The sequence below is a fragment of the Prinia subflava genome, chromosome 17, assembly GCF_021018805.1.
Source record: "Prinia subflava isolate CZ2003 ecotype Zambia chromosome 17, Cam_Psub_1.2, whole genome shotgun sequence".
Taxonomy (NCBI): Eukaryota; Metazoa; Chordata; class Aves; order Passeriformes; family Cisticolidae; genus Prinia; species Prinia subflava.
The window spans coordinates 3,157,618-3,175,195 of NC_086263.1; the positions used below are offsets into that span (position 1 = coordinate 3,157,618).

The following is a 17,578-nucleotide window of genomic DNA, read 5'->3' on the forward strand; positions in this document are numbered from 1 at the left end:
CCTCATTTGCATCTTTCTCTCATTCCTAGATTGCTCTTGCATTGATGATTATTTTTTGCTCTAGAAATTGGTAACTTGTTTACACTGATGGATATTTATATCTTTTATATGTTTTTAATAGGAAGTGAATAATTTTAAAGCAACTTTTCTTTTTAGTCAAGATGGAAATAATTTTGATTTTGCTGGGGCTATAATGTGTTTTTTTGCATGTCTTATTACAATGTAGATGCAGAGGTCTCAAAGGAAAAGAAAGCTTGTACAATTTCCTGTCAAAGAGCTGGAAATATTAGTTTTGACTGTCATAAAGACATGCTCGATATCAAGGCTCAGGTTGCTTATAAACCCTCTTTTGAACCTGACTTTGTCTGTTCTTTGTAATATATTTCTGTCAACATGGATTTCCTAACAAGTGTAATCTGTAGCAGCTTGAAGCTTTCATTGCAAACTGAATATAGACTGTCACAGTCCATTTGTACCTAAGGTAGCTTCAGGTTTTCATTTTATACCGTTTGCTTACCTATATTTATCTCAAAACTCTAATACCAACAAAGCAGGGGAGGGGGGGGAAGCATTTAGGAGATGCAAGGTTTTTTCCTTTTGCATTCATGAGAGCACACAGCTCTCCAGCATCATCTGTGCTGTTTGTGGTGTGTGATGAGAGAGGCAGGGCAGCTTTTTCCACAGCAAATTTCAAAAGAGGTTATTTTTTGCATAAAATCCTGTTACAGTGTGTCCACTTCAAAAAACTCCGTGCAAACTGGGAGCTTAGCTCATTAGAACTCAACTCTTTTTCTGCTGCTTTTTGAAGTACAGATGTGTACAAGGCAGGACTATTATCATTATCACGTGCTGGAAAAGGAGTTGCTGCTACACGAGCTTGACAGTCTTGTGAAGGCATTTGGAAATTCTGGATTGCAGCTACTCTTCAAATAGCAAGGCACAACTGTGAGACTGCACAAATATATGCCTTTGCTCTCCCCCTTACTTGCTTTTTGTAACTTATTCCTAAAAATTGGTTTTGCTCATAAAAACTCCTTGGCCTACAGAATGTTCTGGCTGGATACTGATGGGAAGGAGCACAGGAGTTGTAGGATGATTTTTCTTTACAAGCCCTCATCAAAGAAGGCAAAACATGACACAGGACTGGAAATATTTTTAGCTGCATCACAGCTCTGAGTTTATCAGAAGATCTTTCTTTCTCCTGGGGAGGAAGAGGCAGCCACTGTGGTTTATTTTAAAATACAAGTTTTAGTTTTTCTGACAGATATGTTTATATTGTAGCAGGAATTGAGAAGCAGCTCGCAGCGCATTGTGGAAGAGGAGAGGATGGAAGCAGACTCCCTTAGTGATGATTATGACTCTGTGGAAGAGGATGTGTTTTCAGAATCCTCTCCCACTGAGGAAGCAATTACAGGCTTTGAAGGCCTTCAGCTGCACAGCAGTGGGGCACTGCAGAAGGAAGGTTCTGAACCTCAGGATGCTGGGAGATGCTCTAGCCTCGATTCTGGTGCCCCAGCAGTGCTGGAGTTCCACCAGGATCAAAGCAGTAAGTCTGTGTCTTCCACACTACTACAGAGCTACAATAATCATTCTTTGAGGGAATTACTTTTAAGGTTGATCATTAGGAGTTACTCTATACTCTCCTAAGTTCTCATGCTCTTCAGCAAACCTGTTGTTTTGATCTCCTGATTTGGGACACTTGCATCCTCTTGTACTTCATTAAGAATTTTTTGGCAAATCCAAAGATAAAGACCTGGTTACTGCACCTGCCTCACCAGCTCTAGACACTTGAACTAAGATTGTCTCAGATTGTGAGATTCCTCAAGAAATTACCGTGGTTTTAGAAATATTTTTGAACTGTTTTTGCAGTAATTCAGGCAGCCAGATCTTCCCAGTCTCAACTTTACTTCACAGCCTGGGTGCTGGATACTTGTCCCAGTGTGTGCTGTTCATCCCTGGTGACTGACATGAGCCACTTCTTTGTGTCTCTTTCTGTCTTTGGAGACCTCAGTGGCCAAACCCACAACCAGCCATTAGGTCTCAAAGATGATTTAACAAAGCGTGGAGAGTACAGGCAGAAACCAGACCTAGAGCTACCTTCAGTATTTCTCAAAATTCCCTCCCTGCTTATTTCAGGTACAGTAATTGGTTTGGGCTTTTTGGTTTTGTTTATTTTACTATTTCTTTTTTTTTTTTTCCCCTAATCTATAGTTAATTGCATAAATTCAGAGGAACAATCTTGGAATAAATTAAGCAGAGCAGTGTTCCTTTCATTATCATAGATGTGAGTGGAGTGTGAATGGGGAGAGGGGCAGAAGAAGAGAACAGGAGTGAGGGATGGAAACACAGGGAGAACAGAATCCCTGGCAGAGGGCAGGGCTTTTTGTCCAGAGAGAAATTCCAGAGCTGTGATGGAAACAATAGAGGCATTTATAATTCCCAAATCAGAAAGTGAAGAAGTGCTTGTATAAGCTATTCTAAGCAGCCCTCTCCCCCTTTGAAAATTCTTTTTCAAGAATTTACTTTGGTATAACTGTGTTAACAAATGACTTGGGACTTTTTTATTTTTGCTTCTCTTGACAATAATGCAGGTAAATATCTGGCAGAGATGAGATATCTTGGTACATTAGAATACTATTTTTATTTTGTTTGACTGAGTTAGTGCCAGCCATCCATATGTGCTTCTACATCAATAGAACAGTGTCAGTGAAAGGGAGGGAAATTATCACTTTTAACTGTGCCAATGTAATTAAAGTGGCAAAACTTTAGCATTTAAAGACCAATAATTTTTCCTGGGCTGGCTGTATCCACATAACTTTTAAGTTCATTATTTCTTTTTCCTTTTTTATCTTGCAGAAGTGAAGCCAGTGCGAGTTCTGTCAGCCAAAAGAAAGGACAGTGCTGAAGTGTACATTCCTGTCAAACCAGTCATGCTGAAAAATAAAGACACTCGGCCACTCTCTGCTGAGTCCTTCCACCAGGACAGACATGAAACAATTTGTTCCAGTAAGAAATAAGAATATATTATGTCAATAAGGAGAGTTTTCATGCTTTTCCCCCCTCTGGCTCAGATGCAATTTCAGCACACATCTGACATTATGTGATTTTTTTCAGCTGTCACTCCCTTGCCTGTTTGTTTTTTTTTAAGTGGGATTATCTGTGCTTTTGTTGTTATTTTTAACTCCTCAAATGTTCTGACTTCAGTGAAGTTGTGATAAAGTATAAAAGCCTGTATACTTCAATCTCCTGCCACATCTTTAATATCTTCCTTCCCTTTTTGCTTCTACAGCACAAGATTTTCCCTCTCCCTTTCAGTCCTTGTTCAGTACTTGCCCTGTGTTTCCCACTTCCCTCTATTCCCTGTGGTATTAATGGAAATGTTTATTCTCCCAGTCAGCAACTGATGTTTGGTGGAAGAGTTTAACACAACCCATTTGTAGCAATACAAAATGCAGAGTTCTCTACCACAATAAAGGCACATTTTTTTCACAGCATGACAAAAGAGCCCTGTGGCTGCCTGGGACTGTATTTGAATTACACCTTGAATACTGAGACCAGTCTGCAGTGCTGGGTAGATATGCCAGTATCTAGGACAATACTGGCAAATTTCTTGGACTGGAGACCATAATTTGAAGCCACTGCTGCTTATTCTAAAAATCTTCTGCTAAGGTGTGGCCTTTACCTGGGGAAAAACCCCAACAAAACACAACAAACCCCAAATGTGGGGGCTGAAGTTGTGACTGCAATTGTAGCTCAGTGCAGTCCTTAACAAGTCTGGTCAGCTTGAGTTTTGAAAGGTCTGAGGTGAAGTTTCAGCCCTGCCATACTCTGGTCAAGCTGCTCTTCTCAAAAAAGCAGAATCCAGATGTGTCCCAAGAAAGCACTAAGGCCAGTGGGTTTGAAAAGCCAAATAATTAGTTTCTTAATTAGCAGGAAACCAAACAAAGAAAAAGAAGTTAATTCTTTTTGGCTCCAGAATAAATCCCCTTTGTAGCTTCTGAGACCCTCACCCACCATCTGTTGGAGCAGATGTTGCTTTGACTTCCCAGAGATGTGTGCAGCATTTTCTCAGGTTATAATAGCGCTGGTTGGAGCTGCTTCTGTCCAACTACTGTGATAAATCCTAAATTAATTTCATTTCAGGGGGATGATACAGTACAGAAGCATAAGCAGGTCTTTATCCCTGTTTTTGCAGAAATGACTGATGCTTGTTGAAAGTTTTCATGGGTGTATGTGCAAAGAGTGAATGCACACCAATCTCAGCTCAGTTTGAACTTGTCTTTTCAAAGTGGACTCCTTTTTTCTTGCACTGTGCTCTCCTCCCTGCAGCTTTGAGAGCACTCTGGCACTTCAGTGTTTCCCCTCACTCTAAATACAACTTCAGTCTCTTCCCTTGACTTTTAAAGCCCTCAGATACAATCACTGTGCTTCTCTTTTAGTCCATCTGTTGTTAAATTTGATTTCCTTTCTTTCAAACCTGTTTCTAGGCTGTGATGTTTCTGTTTCTCCATGAAGTTTGGGAAGATTGGGATTCGTGTGGGCATTGTGATGACTGCTTAAATGATAAGGTCATTTATTTTGCCTTGTAAATTGTAACTCCTGACTCCCCTTGTTTTGCTAGAAGTCTCTGGGGATTCCTCCAAAATAGCTGAACACCCCAATTACAAACTCCTGCTGTGCTTAAATTACATATACTTCTTTTCAATGGACTATTACAAGGCATTTCCACTAAATACCAGAACAAAGCAATCTAAAAGCATAAAAATTATGTTTCCAATTTGTCTGTTTTCCTCTTCTTATGATGCTGTTGCGTAAAGAAGATGTGACTTGGAATCTTAACACAAACCCAAATTGGGGGCATTCAGCTTCACTTGGGATTGTTATAGACTGCTTGCAAAGCCCTGTGTCAGTAACTGAATGGGAAGTTTCAGATGCTGGAATATTCCATAATTGTATGTCCTGATTAAATGAGTATTTCTTCCCTTTTTTTTTTGGTCCCAGAGCCCTTAAGTCGGCCAGAAACCTCCCTTTCAGTAACCAGGAAGAATGTGTGTGAGAAGGATCCTGACCTCTCTGTTTCAGCTGTTGTTCAAGCAGTGCAGATTGAGAATGAATTCTTGCAGGGAGATGTGCAAAGGCAAGCAGTTGTCACAAACTCCCAGAAGGTATGGGAAAAAACAGAGAGCTGTTTGTTCAAGTAGCAAACCCCCCATGAATTACAATCTCTTACACATTAGGACTGTGTATGAATGAATGGTGATGCCCCCTAAGTGTAATTTCATTTGTGATATTCTTCCAAAGGGTTGTTTCCTTTAATCTGCTTCCTCAGGATGGCATCCCACAGCTCCCTCTTGATTCCAGGGATCCCTGAGCCACTGATAGAGCAGCCATATGATGTGTCTGTACATCAGACACACAGCTGCAGGCCCCCTTGAGCCATTTGCATCCTGCAAGCTTCTGAAACGAGGCAATGTGTGATTGCCATCCCAAAAAATCCTGCCTTCCTCCAGGGCTCATTAATATGGGCACTGTCCTGTACACTGCTAGATCTCACTGAGGATGAGCTGGGGAGGGGTTTCTGCCCCAATGTGTGTTCATTTCTTATGTTTAAAAACAGTTAAAAATTTGTAAGCAAGGGAGTCAACAAAAATCAACAAAAAAAGTTGAGTAAAATCAAATAAAGGGCCCATGCATTATAAGAATGCAGCACTTTTCCTCTGTTTTCTCTTAGGTATCTTACTGATATCTCTTTATTTAAAAAATAAATCCTTATTTTATGCTAATAGAATTGAAGGGTTTGGGGATTTTAAAAGACTTTATAATTTTGGAGGAGAAAGTCTGGTAGACCTGTGCCAAAGCATTGGCCAACCCTGAATCCTACCAAGTGTATACAATGAGATTTTATATATATATTTATATATATGTGTGTGTGTGTGTTTTCTAGTCCTCAGAGTTTGCTTCTATGTTTTCTTCCACACAGAAGATCAAGCTCTAAGGTCAGCTCTTTCATTGTAAATCAAAACCAGGTCCACTAAATGTGCTTTAACTTTGTATAGAATTACAGATGAGCTGGGTTCAAACCCGTACTTGTTCCAGAGATGCAGATTGATGCTGTGTGGTGAGGACAATCTGAATGAAGCACGTTCATCTTTTTCTTACTTAGAAGACATTTTCTGTTTCATCTATTCTTTCTGCATAGACTGAACCTCCAGAAAAACGCCAGACAAGGACTGCAGTCACCAGAGCTGTGGAGAGATTCTGCCCTTTTGGAAGCAGGTATATATTTATATATATTTTTGTTTTAGGATAACTTCCTTTTTTGAAGAGAGATTTTTTAGAATGCCACCAGTCCAATTGCTACACCTGGTGATCTTAAATACTTGAGACACCGTGCAAGTAGCAAACCAGGCAGTGCAGCCTGTGGAGCAGGATCTGCCAAGATCTCACTTTATTGTCTTCAGATCACCTCTGCAGTCTCTTCTCCCACTGCCTCAGAACCAGCTGGGAACTGGAGCTTTTTAACCAAATTCTGTGTATCTAAGGTGGAATGATGCACAAGTTGTCATTCAGCGTGTGGGTGCGTTTTCCTGTGGGGTTCATCCAATCATCTCTTCACCTTTGCACCAATTATTTCTTTAAAATGCAGGAATTATGAGGAAATAACCCAGAATGTGTTGTTTCAGACAAAAGAAGAGACTTCTGAAAGGCTTCATGGAGCGTGGGAGCCATTCTGCCTGTGACAGTGACAGATCCCTGGCTGGTGGCAAAACTGGAGTAAATTCCATGTGGAGAGAGAAGGTTTGTGCATATGTGCACCATAATTGGTGCATCCCAGAGTTATTGAAATAAAAGTACATTGAGTGAGCTGTATCACTCAGTTCTGCCTTACATCAAGTAATAAACCTATGGCAGGGTAAGAAAAGGGAATTTATCACTGTTCATCAGAATGACGAATCAGACAGAGCAGAGAGTTAGCTGCCTTCTCTTCAGGCTTTTTAAGAGTGTTGATATGTGGCAGAATTGATGTAAGCCAAAATGATTGATTGAATGTCATCCAAATAGCCTTGACTTTGCAATCTTTTTGCTTCTGGCCCGTCAGTTTTGCAGTCTGTCCAATCTTTTGTTTCACATTTTATTGGTTGGTCACTGATGTTTTAACCATATTTCATTTTGGTCCAGATGACAGCCAGTATGGAAGTACATGATGCCATTTATGTGACCATGGAACTTCTTTCCAACTGGGGGAATCCAGCAAACGTGGGCCTGAACCAGGTGGAATTCTTTGGTTCCCACAACGAGAGGATCTTTGTGTCTCCTCATGACGTGGACATTCGCAACGCTGACAACCCAGGGGATTTGGGCTGCCTGGTCAATAAGAACTTAAATGTAAGACAGCCTAGTGCTGGATGTTAAAATCTCTCTTTATAATATTCCTGTAATACTTTATCTCCAGGTTTTTTGTTCAGAAACATTTTGAACCTGAGTGCATTACAACTATTTCATAATTAAACCTACAAATATTGCTTCTTACACATCCAGCTCTCCTGTTCAAGATGCTGGTATTCAGTTACAACTTTGTTTTAGAACTGAAGTAATCCTTGTAGTCTCAAGGTACAGGAGCTTCACTGCTAAGTTTTTTCAGATGGATAATAGAAATCTAAGTAAATTTATAAAGAAAATGTGCCTGTTTTCTCTTGTTCCCTTGTTCTCTTTTTACCTAGGGAAGAATCATGGAAATACAAGACTGTGTAGGTAGTTTTGACCAAGAGAGTAAGAAAAATATATGGCAGGTAAAAGTCTTTCATGGCTCTTGTGTGAGATGAGGAGATATGAGGTGCTCCCATACCCATGACAATGGGCAAGAGACAGTGACTGCTGTGAAAGAATTAGCAAATGTCTACAGCCCTTCAGACAGCCATAGTTTCATTTGTGCTGCACTTTCACTCTGTGCCATTTTTCATGGGCCTTCAGAGCAAGGATTCTAGGAAAAAATTAGTATGATTTTAGTGGATGAGGATACTGAAGGACACAGTCTATTAAAAACATAAATTACAGCTCATTTCATGCTAATGGTGCTTTTCTGCTTGCAAGGTAGATGAGATTTGAAAGAGGACAAATATGCAGTATTTTTTAAATTTAGCTGGAACTCTTTATGGAGTATTATTTCCAGAAAATAATAATGAAGATAGATAGAAAATAGAAAATAGACCTGAAGCATCTTCCTTACTGTCTCCTGAAAACTGTAGGTTGGATCTCATAAATATCCATTTTTACTATATATTTTTTTTAGGCTGTGCTGGCTGGCAGGGGAGACTCAGTAGTAGTGGTAGTAGTAGTAGTTGTAGTAGTGACTCTCAGACTCTCTAGATATTTATAAATTATGTAGTAATACATTCATTAAGCCATTATGAACCTGTTACTCTCAGTATTACTCATACATTTACAGATCCCATTATTCTTAAGTAATGAGCTTTTATATTTCACTGATTAATGTATTCCCTTGATTTGTGAGTGTGTAATCTCCTCTCCTGAGGCTGCATCCAAGATGCAATCTGGGCAGGGAATATGCTCTTGGGCTGTGGCTATGGGGAGCCTGAACTGCAGATTCCTTCAGAAGGCACAGCAGCATTTCCAGTTTGTGTACATCTCAGATCAGACAGGAAAGCTTTAGGATGCACTAAAACCCCAGTAAATTAATCAGTCTCCAAGCAATGAACATTTTCAACTGAACAAAAACTTGAGATGAAAACTTATTGTGTGGAAATGGTTTACCATGGTTAAAACACTTCCATCTTTGATCATTTAGGTGTACTTTTGTCTTTGAGAATACTCTTATTGAAGATGAGGCATTTTATTTTATTAGTTTATTTATTACCCTTGCAGACTTTTAAGAAGAGTACTTAAACCACCTTCTTCCTTGTATTTTGTGATATATTGTAAAAGAAAAAAATGCCTGGCAGAATATCAGGTGCTCTCAACTTTTTAAATTAGATATAAGGAAGGAATTCCTAACTGTGAGTTGGGGAGGCCCTGGCACAGGGTGCCCAGAGCAGCTGTGGCTGCCCCTGGATCCCTGGAACTGTCCAAGGACAACCTGGGATAGTGAAAGGTGTCCCTGCCCATGGCAGGGGGTTAGAACTGGATGATTTTTAAGGTTCTTTCCAACCCAAACCCAAAATCTGGGATTCTGTGTGATAATATTTAGTAAGTTATAGATTAGGTATTTTTTTAAATTGTTTTCCAAAAATGTTTTTAATTCTTATAGGCATACAGAGATCTTTTAAACCTCAGAATAACAAGGACAGGTAAATATCTAACAAAGGTGTTACTTTCCCATGGAGAACCCTTAGACCTGTGTCATTCCTCAAGTTGAGACTTCCTTTATTCTCCATCATTGACACCTTCAGTGCCCACAAGGATCAGTGCCAATCTCCCACAAAATCTTAAGATGAAAGGTGTTCACTCTCTCCTTTTTCCTTGCTCAAATGTAATTCAGCCTCCTTAACACACCAGGTTCACCCTGATGGTTCAAGGGATTTTTAGATTAGAATTTTCAGCTCCAAGACTGTAAGCCCAGGCTCAAGTACCTCCTGTGAAGGCAAAGATAGGACATCACTCTTTGGGATAAAACATGAGAGTCCTCCACAGGCTCTTGAGTTTTGGCAGGGACCCATCAAGGTGCCTTCAATTTCTGGTGTCAGATCTTTGACACCCTCATGGGGAGTGTTACACCTGTGTGGTTGTGTAACCTCAGCCCCATCAGTTTTTAACTCTGATAAATAAAATGATCTCCATGGCTGCCTCTCACTGAGGACATGAAACTCAGCCTGGCTCTGATAAACCTCAGTTTTTGGAACATGGTGTGCAGTTTTCCAGAGGAACCAGTGAGAAGCAGGAACAGGTCATTCTGGTGCTGAATCAGGTACCCTCCTGAAGGCACCTCTGGCTCTCAGTACACACCAGAATCTCTTGATTTCTGGGGAGTCAGCTCCTGAGTGAGAGCTCTGCAGATGGATTGCTTATCAGATGTGTCTGCAGTTGGGAAATTTGTGGGTTTTAACCATTCTTGGTCATTGTATGGCTTCAAAAACATGATGCAGCTTTGAAGTCGACCCCAGGGTTGGGTTAACAGTGATTTGAGTGCTGTCCTTCATTTCTTTGGTGTCAAGAGGCTTCTTTGTTTTTAAGTAGAAAGGGTAAAACCTGTCTGGCACTCTTATGGCTGTTTGTGCTCCAAACTGGCATTAAAAGCAGAAACAGCTTTTTGAGAGGCTCTGGGGCAGAGACCCATCAGAGTCTGGAGCACAGAGATGACCATGGTGAGAAGTGAATTTATTCCTGATGGCTCTGAACAGGCTCCAGGGCACTGTCCTTACCATTGTTAGTCACACAGCCAAAGGACTCTGCAGGAAAGTTCTGTGGTTAATGCCTTCAAGAAAAACTGAAACACTTCAGAAAGAAAAGTGTGGCCAAAAGACTTCCTGTTACCTTCTGTGTGTGTATCTGTGTCCTGTGTGTTGCTCAGAACAGAAGTGGAACTAATTTATCAGCAACTTTCAGACCACTGGTATGTTACCCACATGTATATTCACTTTGTGCCCTGCTTCATCTCTGGGGTAATACTGGACATCAAATATATTAATATTCAACTTTTGAATTCTGAAACTTCTTTCTTTCTGAGCTGCCACATATCCTTTTCTTACACTCTGAACGTGTAGAGGTAGCAGTTCTTAACAATATCCAGAATTAGGCATTTCTTGGTACTTTCAAATCTCTTGATTGCCAGTTGTATGTAAAATTCATGTTGGGAATTCTGTAATATCTTAGAAAATTTCCAGTGTAGAGTCCAGTATAGCTCTAAGGAATAGATCTGTAAGTGAAGCTGATTATTTACAAAGCCTGATTAAAATAGAGGCAGGCAGTAAAGTAAAATTCTTTAAGATTCCCCTCCTAAGGGAATGAACCAGAAGCGAGGAAATCGTAGAGTGATTGTAGAATGTCCATTGTGCTCAGTGATCCCCCCTAGTGCCAGCAAAGCTGATTAATTTGATAAAAATAAACTGGGCTTGCTCTGCCTGTGCTCTGAGCGTGCAGATGTCTCCTGGGACAGCAGGCAGCTGACCTTTAGCTCATTGCCAGGTTGTTGGGAGCTGTCTGGCAGGCAGGAGAGAGGGATTTCCTCTTGGGAAATGAGGTTGAGGTTTTGCTCTTTGCGTAGCAGATTTTATGAAACGTTGACTTTTCTCATGGCCGCCTGTTCTGCTGGGAGGTGGGGAGTTAATTAAAACACCCTGCTCCAGGAGAAGGAGCATTAGTGACAGTCTGCTTGTCTGTGTTTTTAGCTCCCCAAGGAAAGCTGCCTTTGGATGTGCCCTTTCCACCCACCCGTCCAACTTTACTTTGTTATCCGCAATCCCACCCGCTCACGTGACTTTCGTATATCCAAGATCAAGATTTGGAATTACAACACAACAGCTCCCAGTGTAAGTAGTCTTTTCTCCACTCCTCTGTATATTTGCTCTTGCCTTGCCTAGGGAAATTCAGTGTGAGCTTCTTTCTAAAAGCATGAAATAAAAGTAGATACAATTTCCTGTAATAAAACAGGAGCTATGAGATGTCCCTGTCTGTTGTGAAATTTGCTTTTGTCTTAATTGTAAGTGCTAACAATGTAGTGAGAATGTTTTCTCGGGCACAAGGAGCATTTGCTTTCAAAGCTGTTAGAGATCGCTAAAGACCCAATAAAAGGCTTGCACGTCCTGTCATCAATCCTTTACTGTGGTGAGAAATAAAGATACAAAGGTAAGTGCATCTCAATATGCAGGGCTTTCAGCTGTTTAATCACAATGTAAATAAATACGTGTTTAAATATGTGTTTTCTGGTGTCTGTAAATATAAACAGGCTGACTGCTGCTCAGTTTGAGGTTTGTCACTTTAACGAGAATCATAAAATGGTTTGGGTTGGAAGGACCTTAAAGATCATCCAGATCCAGCCCCTCTCCCTGGGCAGGGACAATTAAAAAGTCCACTGCTGTGTGCTCATAATAAAACCAGTAATCTACTGTTTCAAGAGAGACATATCATGGCAGATGGCAGATGGTCTCTTGTCTGTGTGTTTGAATGTCACCATGAATATTATTCTTGTTTGTACACTGCAGCGTTAAGAAAAAAATCTCAGGTACTGGATCAAAGAGGATTTGCTGTCCTGGATTATAAATAAGAAGCTTTATCCCTCTGGTTTTGCTCTCATCCATGCTCTTATATAAGCACATATGGTAATTTATACATATGAAAATGGCTGTGGAAGGGACAGCTTAAAACAAAATTACTACAACATGATTTATATTTCTTTTCCTGGAATTTTAATAGCTTTTCTCACTAAAATGTGGTCTACAGGATGTTCCATCATCATTAGGGTGCGTGAAAGGGCTGCTGTTCTTGGAGGTAATGGTATGATTTGTTACCAAATCAACTGAATAGAATGCAGGAAGTACACAGAAATGTTTGTCTGTGTTTCAAGGCTCTGTTTCTTTAATATCCTGCTATGAGGCAATGTGTAAAATCCACTGGCAGCATAATCCTATGGATTTTGGTGGAAATGCAGCAGTTTACCCCTGATGAAGAAATGTCTCATTATCCTTAACATGAAAGAATAATACCAAGCAGTTCTGCCTAATTCTGTAATTTGTCATGAGGAAGTTTTGTCTAAGAAGTATAAAACCCCAAAATACAATGAACAAACAAATTTCTTCCTGCTAATGGAAATCCGGAGCCAGATTTCTGTGTGGATTTTGGGAATCATTCTAACTGCCTTCTTTCCCTTAAAAACCCCGTCAGTGAGAGATGTCCAAGTAATGCTTCCAAAAATAGGCCAAAAATTAAGTCAGGCCTGTACTTTTGTATATTTGACTTTCAGAACTTGAGCCTGGAAGGAGAAAAAAAAATGTCTGAAGGAAGCTGTAAAAGTCAGATGACATCATTGTCACAGATTCCTTGATTCATTGAATTCCAAGGAAGGTCTCAGAGGATGCTTCATCTTGCCTTTATTTACTTCAGATGAGACCTGCAAAAAAGGAGATGATTTTTAGTCTGCAGGAAGGGAACAAGTATAAGGGCAGCCAGTTTTCTTCAAGTTTATCTGCAACAGTCAGACATTTTATAACTGCTTGCTACAGCCTTGAAATTGCATGGTTACTTGTGGCTATTAAAACTTTTTTTCAAAGATCCAATCTAATGTCTGTTGTCTGTCTTCACAAAACTGGTGATGGAATCAATACCTAAATGCATTAAGGTCTTAGTTGCTCTCCAGTTGAATAATTCTCTTCTCCAGGAGGTTGTCTGTGTGTTTGTTCCTTCTGTGCCTACGTTCCTGTCCATTCTCTTGGGTTTTTTTCAGTGCTGGATTATGCCTGTGGTACATTGTCTGTGAGGATGCAGCAGCTTTCTTCCAGCACAATCAGTCTTGTACAAGAATTTCTTTGGTTCTTGACTGTGGGCCTGACATTGGTCTGAACTTAGGCTTCAGGCTCTGCTAGTGTCTGTGTGAAAGGCAGGCGAACAACTTTCTCATGTTAGCCTGAGAAATCTAAAGGAGGAATTCAAACAAACCTTGGGAAGTGAGAAACCATCTGCAGGTGGTGTTTTTCCAACATGTTTACTGGAAAGAGATGTTTACTAAAGAGTGTAGACGCTGAATAACCAATCATGTTCTTGGTACCGAACTACTCTATAAAAGTAGAATGTAGAAGAATAAAGTTTGCTCTCATCTTTACCATCATGGAGAGTCATGTTGTTATTTCTGTGCCGTCCGAAAACCATAGCAACATCTGGTGACCTGACGTTTCGAAGAAGTTCAGCGCAGCCGGGACTGATTCATGCAGCAAAGCTTGAAAAATTGCTACCTGCCTCCTCAGAGAGGTAAGCGAAATATCTCCACATTTTTTCTAAAGAATGCTGGTCCTGCTGACCATGTCAATCCTGCCAAAAGACAGCAGGTCGGACGGCACCCAGCACAGCTGGACTTTAATTTCTAGAAAAGACAGCCGGGCAGAGGTTCCAGAAAAACCTGGGGAACCCCTCTCCTGAGAGAGGACAGCTTGTGCCTTTCCTGACAAGAGCAGCTGGAATTCTTCGCTGCCGACAGCTTGCCCAGTGCTCCCCCGACCTCTTTCGGTTCTGTCTGGCCGAGATCAAAGCGAGCGTCTGTAAGCCTCTCCCGGCCGGCAGAGACGGCGCTTCCTTGGCTTTTCCTTCTCCTTTCTTCATACCACGGATGGCTGGCAGTGGTTCCTGCGCTATCATCCACTGCGACTAGTCTGTACCGTGACTTTAAAAGATGCTAGCCCGTCCAAGATACAGCTGGTCGGATTCCGACCCAGAGTGTGACACAACGATCCTTTCCTCCTCGGCGTGGCCCAGCATCTGGCCTGCGGACGGGACCGGGATCGAAAACCTTTGATCCCTCTGTATCCTTCTGTGTGTTCAGGGCGAAAAGTTCACTTTATGAGTGTTTTATGCTTTTAACGTTACCTGTGCTTGTTTTATGATTGCCTGTGTGAGTTTAGGGCTTGTCTTTCTTTGTGTCTCTGTGTTTTAACTTTGTTCTTTCCCTTGTGCGGGGTGGGGGTGCGGTGAGACAGAGGCATGGCAGCACGGATGCGATCTCCCTGCCTTCTCTCTCTCTCGCTCGGTTTTTCTCCCGCCCTGTTCCAGGGCGCTGCAGCGGCTGCAAAAATCTCTCTCTCGTTTTTCCGTACTCGGTTTTCCCCCCTCCCCACAGGCGCGCGGGTCGGGGGGGGCGCGCAGGTCCCTTCCCCGCGCGGTGCCGCTGAGACGGGCGGCTGGGAGCAGCTTTGCCTCTTCGCTCCTTTTCCCCCCCTTCCCCCCAGGGCGGAGAGGGGGGCCGCTGGCTCTCCGCTTGAGACAGGCGGCGGCAGGGCGGCGGCGGGCTGAGCTCCGCCGAGCACCGCTCCGTTGTCCCCTCTCCGTTTCCCCCCTATTTCCTTCCTGCGTGAATTTGCACAGCAAGTCGTCATAGGAACGGAGGAGCGGTCTCCTCGCTCCTTTTCCCCCTTCCCCCCGCCATGAGCGGCGGGGTTCGCTCCCCCACTCCTTCCCTGCGGGCCAAGCGGCTGACTGCGAATAGGGCACGAGGAACTTGCCGTTCCTCTAGACAGCGGATAATGCTGTGGGAGTTGCTTCGCTTGAATTTTTTTTTTACATAGAAATGGGGGCCACGTTTGTTGGATTTCCCCCAGCTCTGCGGAGCGGCCCTGGGGCCATTGAGCCCCCAAAGCCCCACTCAGGGCAGGGCCAAATAGCTTCGTCGCCTTTGAGGTGAGCAGAAGCTTTTTCCTTTACAGAAAAATGGGGACCACGTTTGTTTGGATTTCCCCCAGCTCCGCGGGGCGGCCCTGGGGCCCTTGAGCCCCCAAAGCCCCACAGAGGGAGGGCCAAATAGCTTCGTCGCCTTTGAGGTGAGCAGAAGCTTTTCCTTTTAGAGGGACAGTTGATTTTTGTTTGGGTTTATCCCTTCCCCCCTCCCTCAAAACATTTCTTCTCAAGGCGTCTCTGTGAACAGATGCCTGTTTATAATAGAAGAAAAATGGCAAGAAATACAAAAAACAAATAAGCAACCTTTGTTGCCTTTCGCAGATAACACAAGTATTATTAATAATCCTACAGTATAACCATCAGTTATGTTTTAAGTGTTATCTCAGTTTTTAAGATATTTGATGTGAATTCACAGATATGATAAAGTTATCACAGTTCTACAGCCGGCTGCTGCTGCTGCTACTGCTGCTGCTTCTGCTTCTTCTTCTCATGTACTTTGCTATTTGTCTATAATTGCCTGTAAGACACGTGTCACCCAAGAATTTTTCCTTGTTTTCTAGCTGTCTATGCTAGCTTTGCATTCATGATTTTCTAAATATTTTCAGATTTCCAGACAAGGTTATCTGAGTTTGTAAGAATGCCTCCTCTGTCCTGACGGTTTGGGATGCAGTTCCAATCCTGGTCACAGACCATCTCAAGAGCCTGCTGAGCTCAGAGCATCTCTACCCTGACAAATTTAGGAGGTGTCAATTACCATATTAGTTTTTTATTATAAGATTTTTAAGAAGCTTGTTTTTAAAATTGGTGTAAGGGATTCCTCTGCAGTTAGAGCTGAGCACTGGCCATGCCTTGGCTCTCTCTGGATGGGAATTGCCTATTTGCCCAGATGTTTTAGCAAGAAATTACATGAGTTATTTGACTCAACAATTTGACCTTTAAATATAATAGCTGAATTGATCTTTGAGGTGAACCTGGAATTCCTGCCCGGGAAGGATGAACAGGATCTCACTGGTAAAGAAGCACTTCAGCTTTTGCAGTTCCTGGGCTGATCAAAATTATTATTAAAAAGATAACTTGCAACAATGTAACATTTATGTTATGAACCTGAAGAAAGAGTAAATATGAAACCTGGATGTTGAATTTAGACAATGGAGCCTGACAAGTTTGTTAACTTAAGGAGAAGATGTGCCTGTGTTTTATCATTAGCAGGTTCAGCAGTCGTGTTACACATCACCTTTGAGGAGTGAAAAGGGACATTGCATAGCCTTAGTGGCTGTCACATAGACTGCAAAGATGACCATGCGGTTGGAAGTTATGGAGACAACAGAAGTCCTGTGTCAGTAGCATGGTCCTGTTTTCATCGATCATCCTCGAGTCACTCCCTGCTCCAGGCTTCAAGAAGACATCCAGTGATGCTAAGGATCAACATCTTGTCTCAATGGACTTTTTCTTTTCATGTGTTTTAATTTTATAGTAGATGTTGTTTCATTTAAGTTTCCTACATAGATGTAGTTGTATTTTAGGTAATATTTCACGTGCCTTCGGTGTATGTTTTGTAGTTATTAAGGGCTGTTATTTCACTTTGTGGTTTTTGCCTTTCTGGTCTTTGGGATCATGTAGATTTTTTTTGGAGTCAGATATCTTTTTATTGATATTTTTATTAATTTTATTATTCTTATTCTTTCTTTCTAGGTGACATCCTACAGGTATCATGGGCCAATTGAGTGACCAGTGGTCCAGTCCTGCACATCTTGCAATGGGTCTTTGCCCTTTCAAACATCACATGCATTTTACCATCAAAAAAAAAAAAAAAAAAAAAAAAAAAAAAAAAAAAAAAAAGGGTCAACTCAGGTTGTCCAAATAATTGGAAAATTAAATCAGTTTGCTGTTGCAGGTATGATGCAAGGACCACTGTCCTTTGCTAAAAGGCAGAAAAGCCCTTGTTATCTGAAAGGATGATTCCTAGAGTGATAGATCTTGACAAATTAGACTGCCATTTTTGAGCAGGCTAATGATGTTTTGTTTTTTTCTGTATTAGAATTAGTAAATAGCTAAGCTTGACGCTGGTGCATGGACATGGTTATGAAGGGTCAACACCAAATGCCACAGAACTTCCCTGACCATTTAAGTTGGTGCCCAATGAAAGTTCTGTTTAGTAATTGGTTGATTACTAATGGGACTTCTGGTGTCATGTTTGTCTTTTTTTCTCTTGCAAGGGCCCTGCAGGAGAGGACACAGACACAGACGC

General features: G+C 41.6%; 1 protein-coding gene across 11 annotated transcripts in view; it reads left to right on the top strand.

The window, feature by feature from the left end:
* KATNIP (katanin interacting protein) overlaps positions 1-17,578 on the top strand; it is a 61,052-nt gene that overhangs the window by 10,501 nt on the left and 32,973 nt on the right. For 9 of the 11 annotated variants that reach the window (XM_063414201.1, XM_063414204.1, XM_063414200.1 and 6 more), the window contains 7 exons: positions 1,282-1,546; positions 2,857-3,006; positions 5,002-5,165; positions 6,200-6,276; positions 6,684-6,798; positions 7,180-7,386; positions 11,343-11,483. In XM_063414201.1, coding sequence (XP_063270271.1) covers positions 1,282-1,546; positions 2,857-3,006; positions 5,002-5,165; positions 6,200-6,276; positions 6,684-6,798; positions 7,180-7,386; positions 11,343-11,483 — 1,119 coding nt within the window. The remainder of the gene's footprint in view (positions 1-1,281; positions 1,547-2,856; positions 3,007-5,001; positions 5,166-6,199; positions 6,277-6,683; positions 6,799-7,179; positions 7,387-11,342; positions 11,484-17,578) is intronic. The other 2 variants (XM_063414205.1, XM_063414209.1) reach the window with 1 other exon arrangement.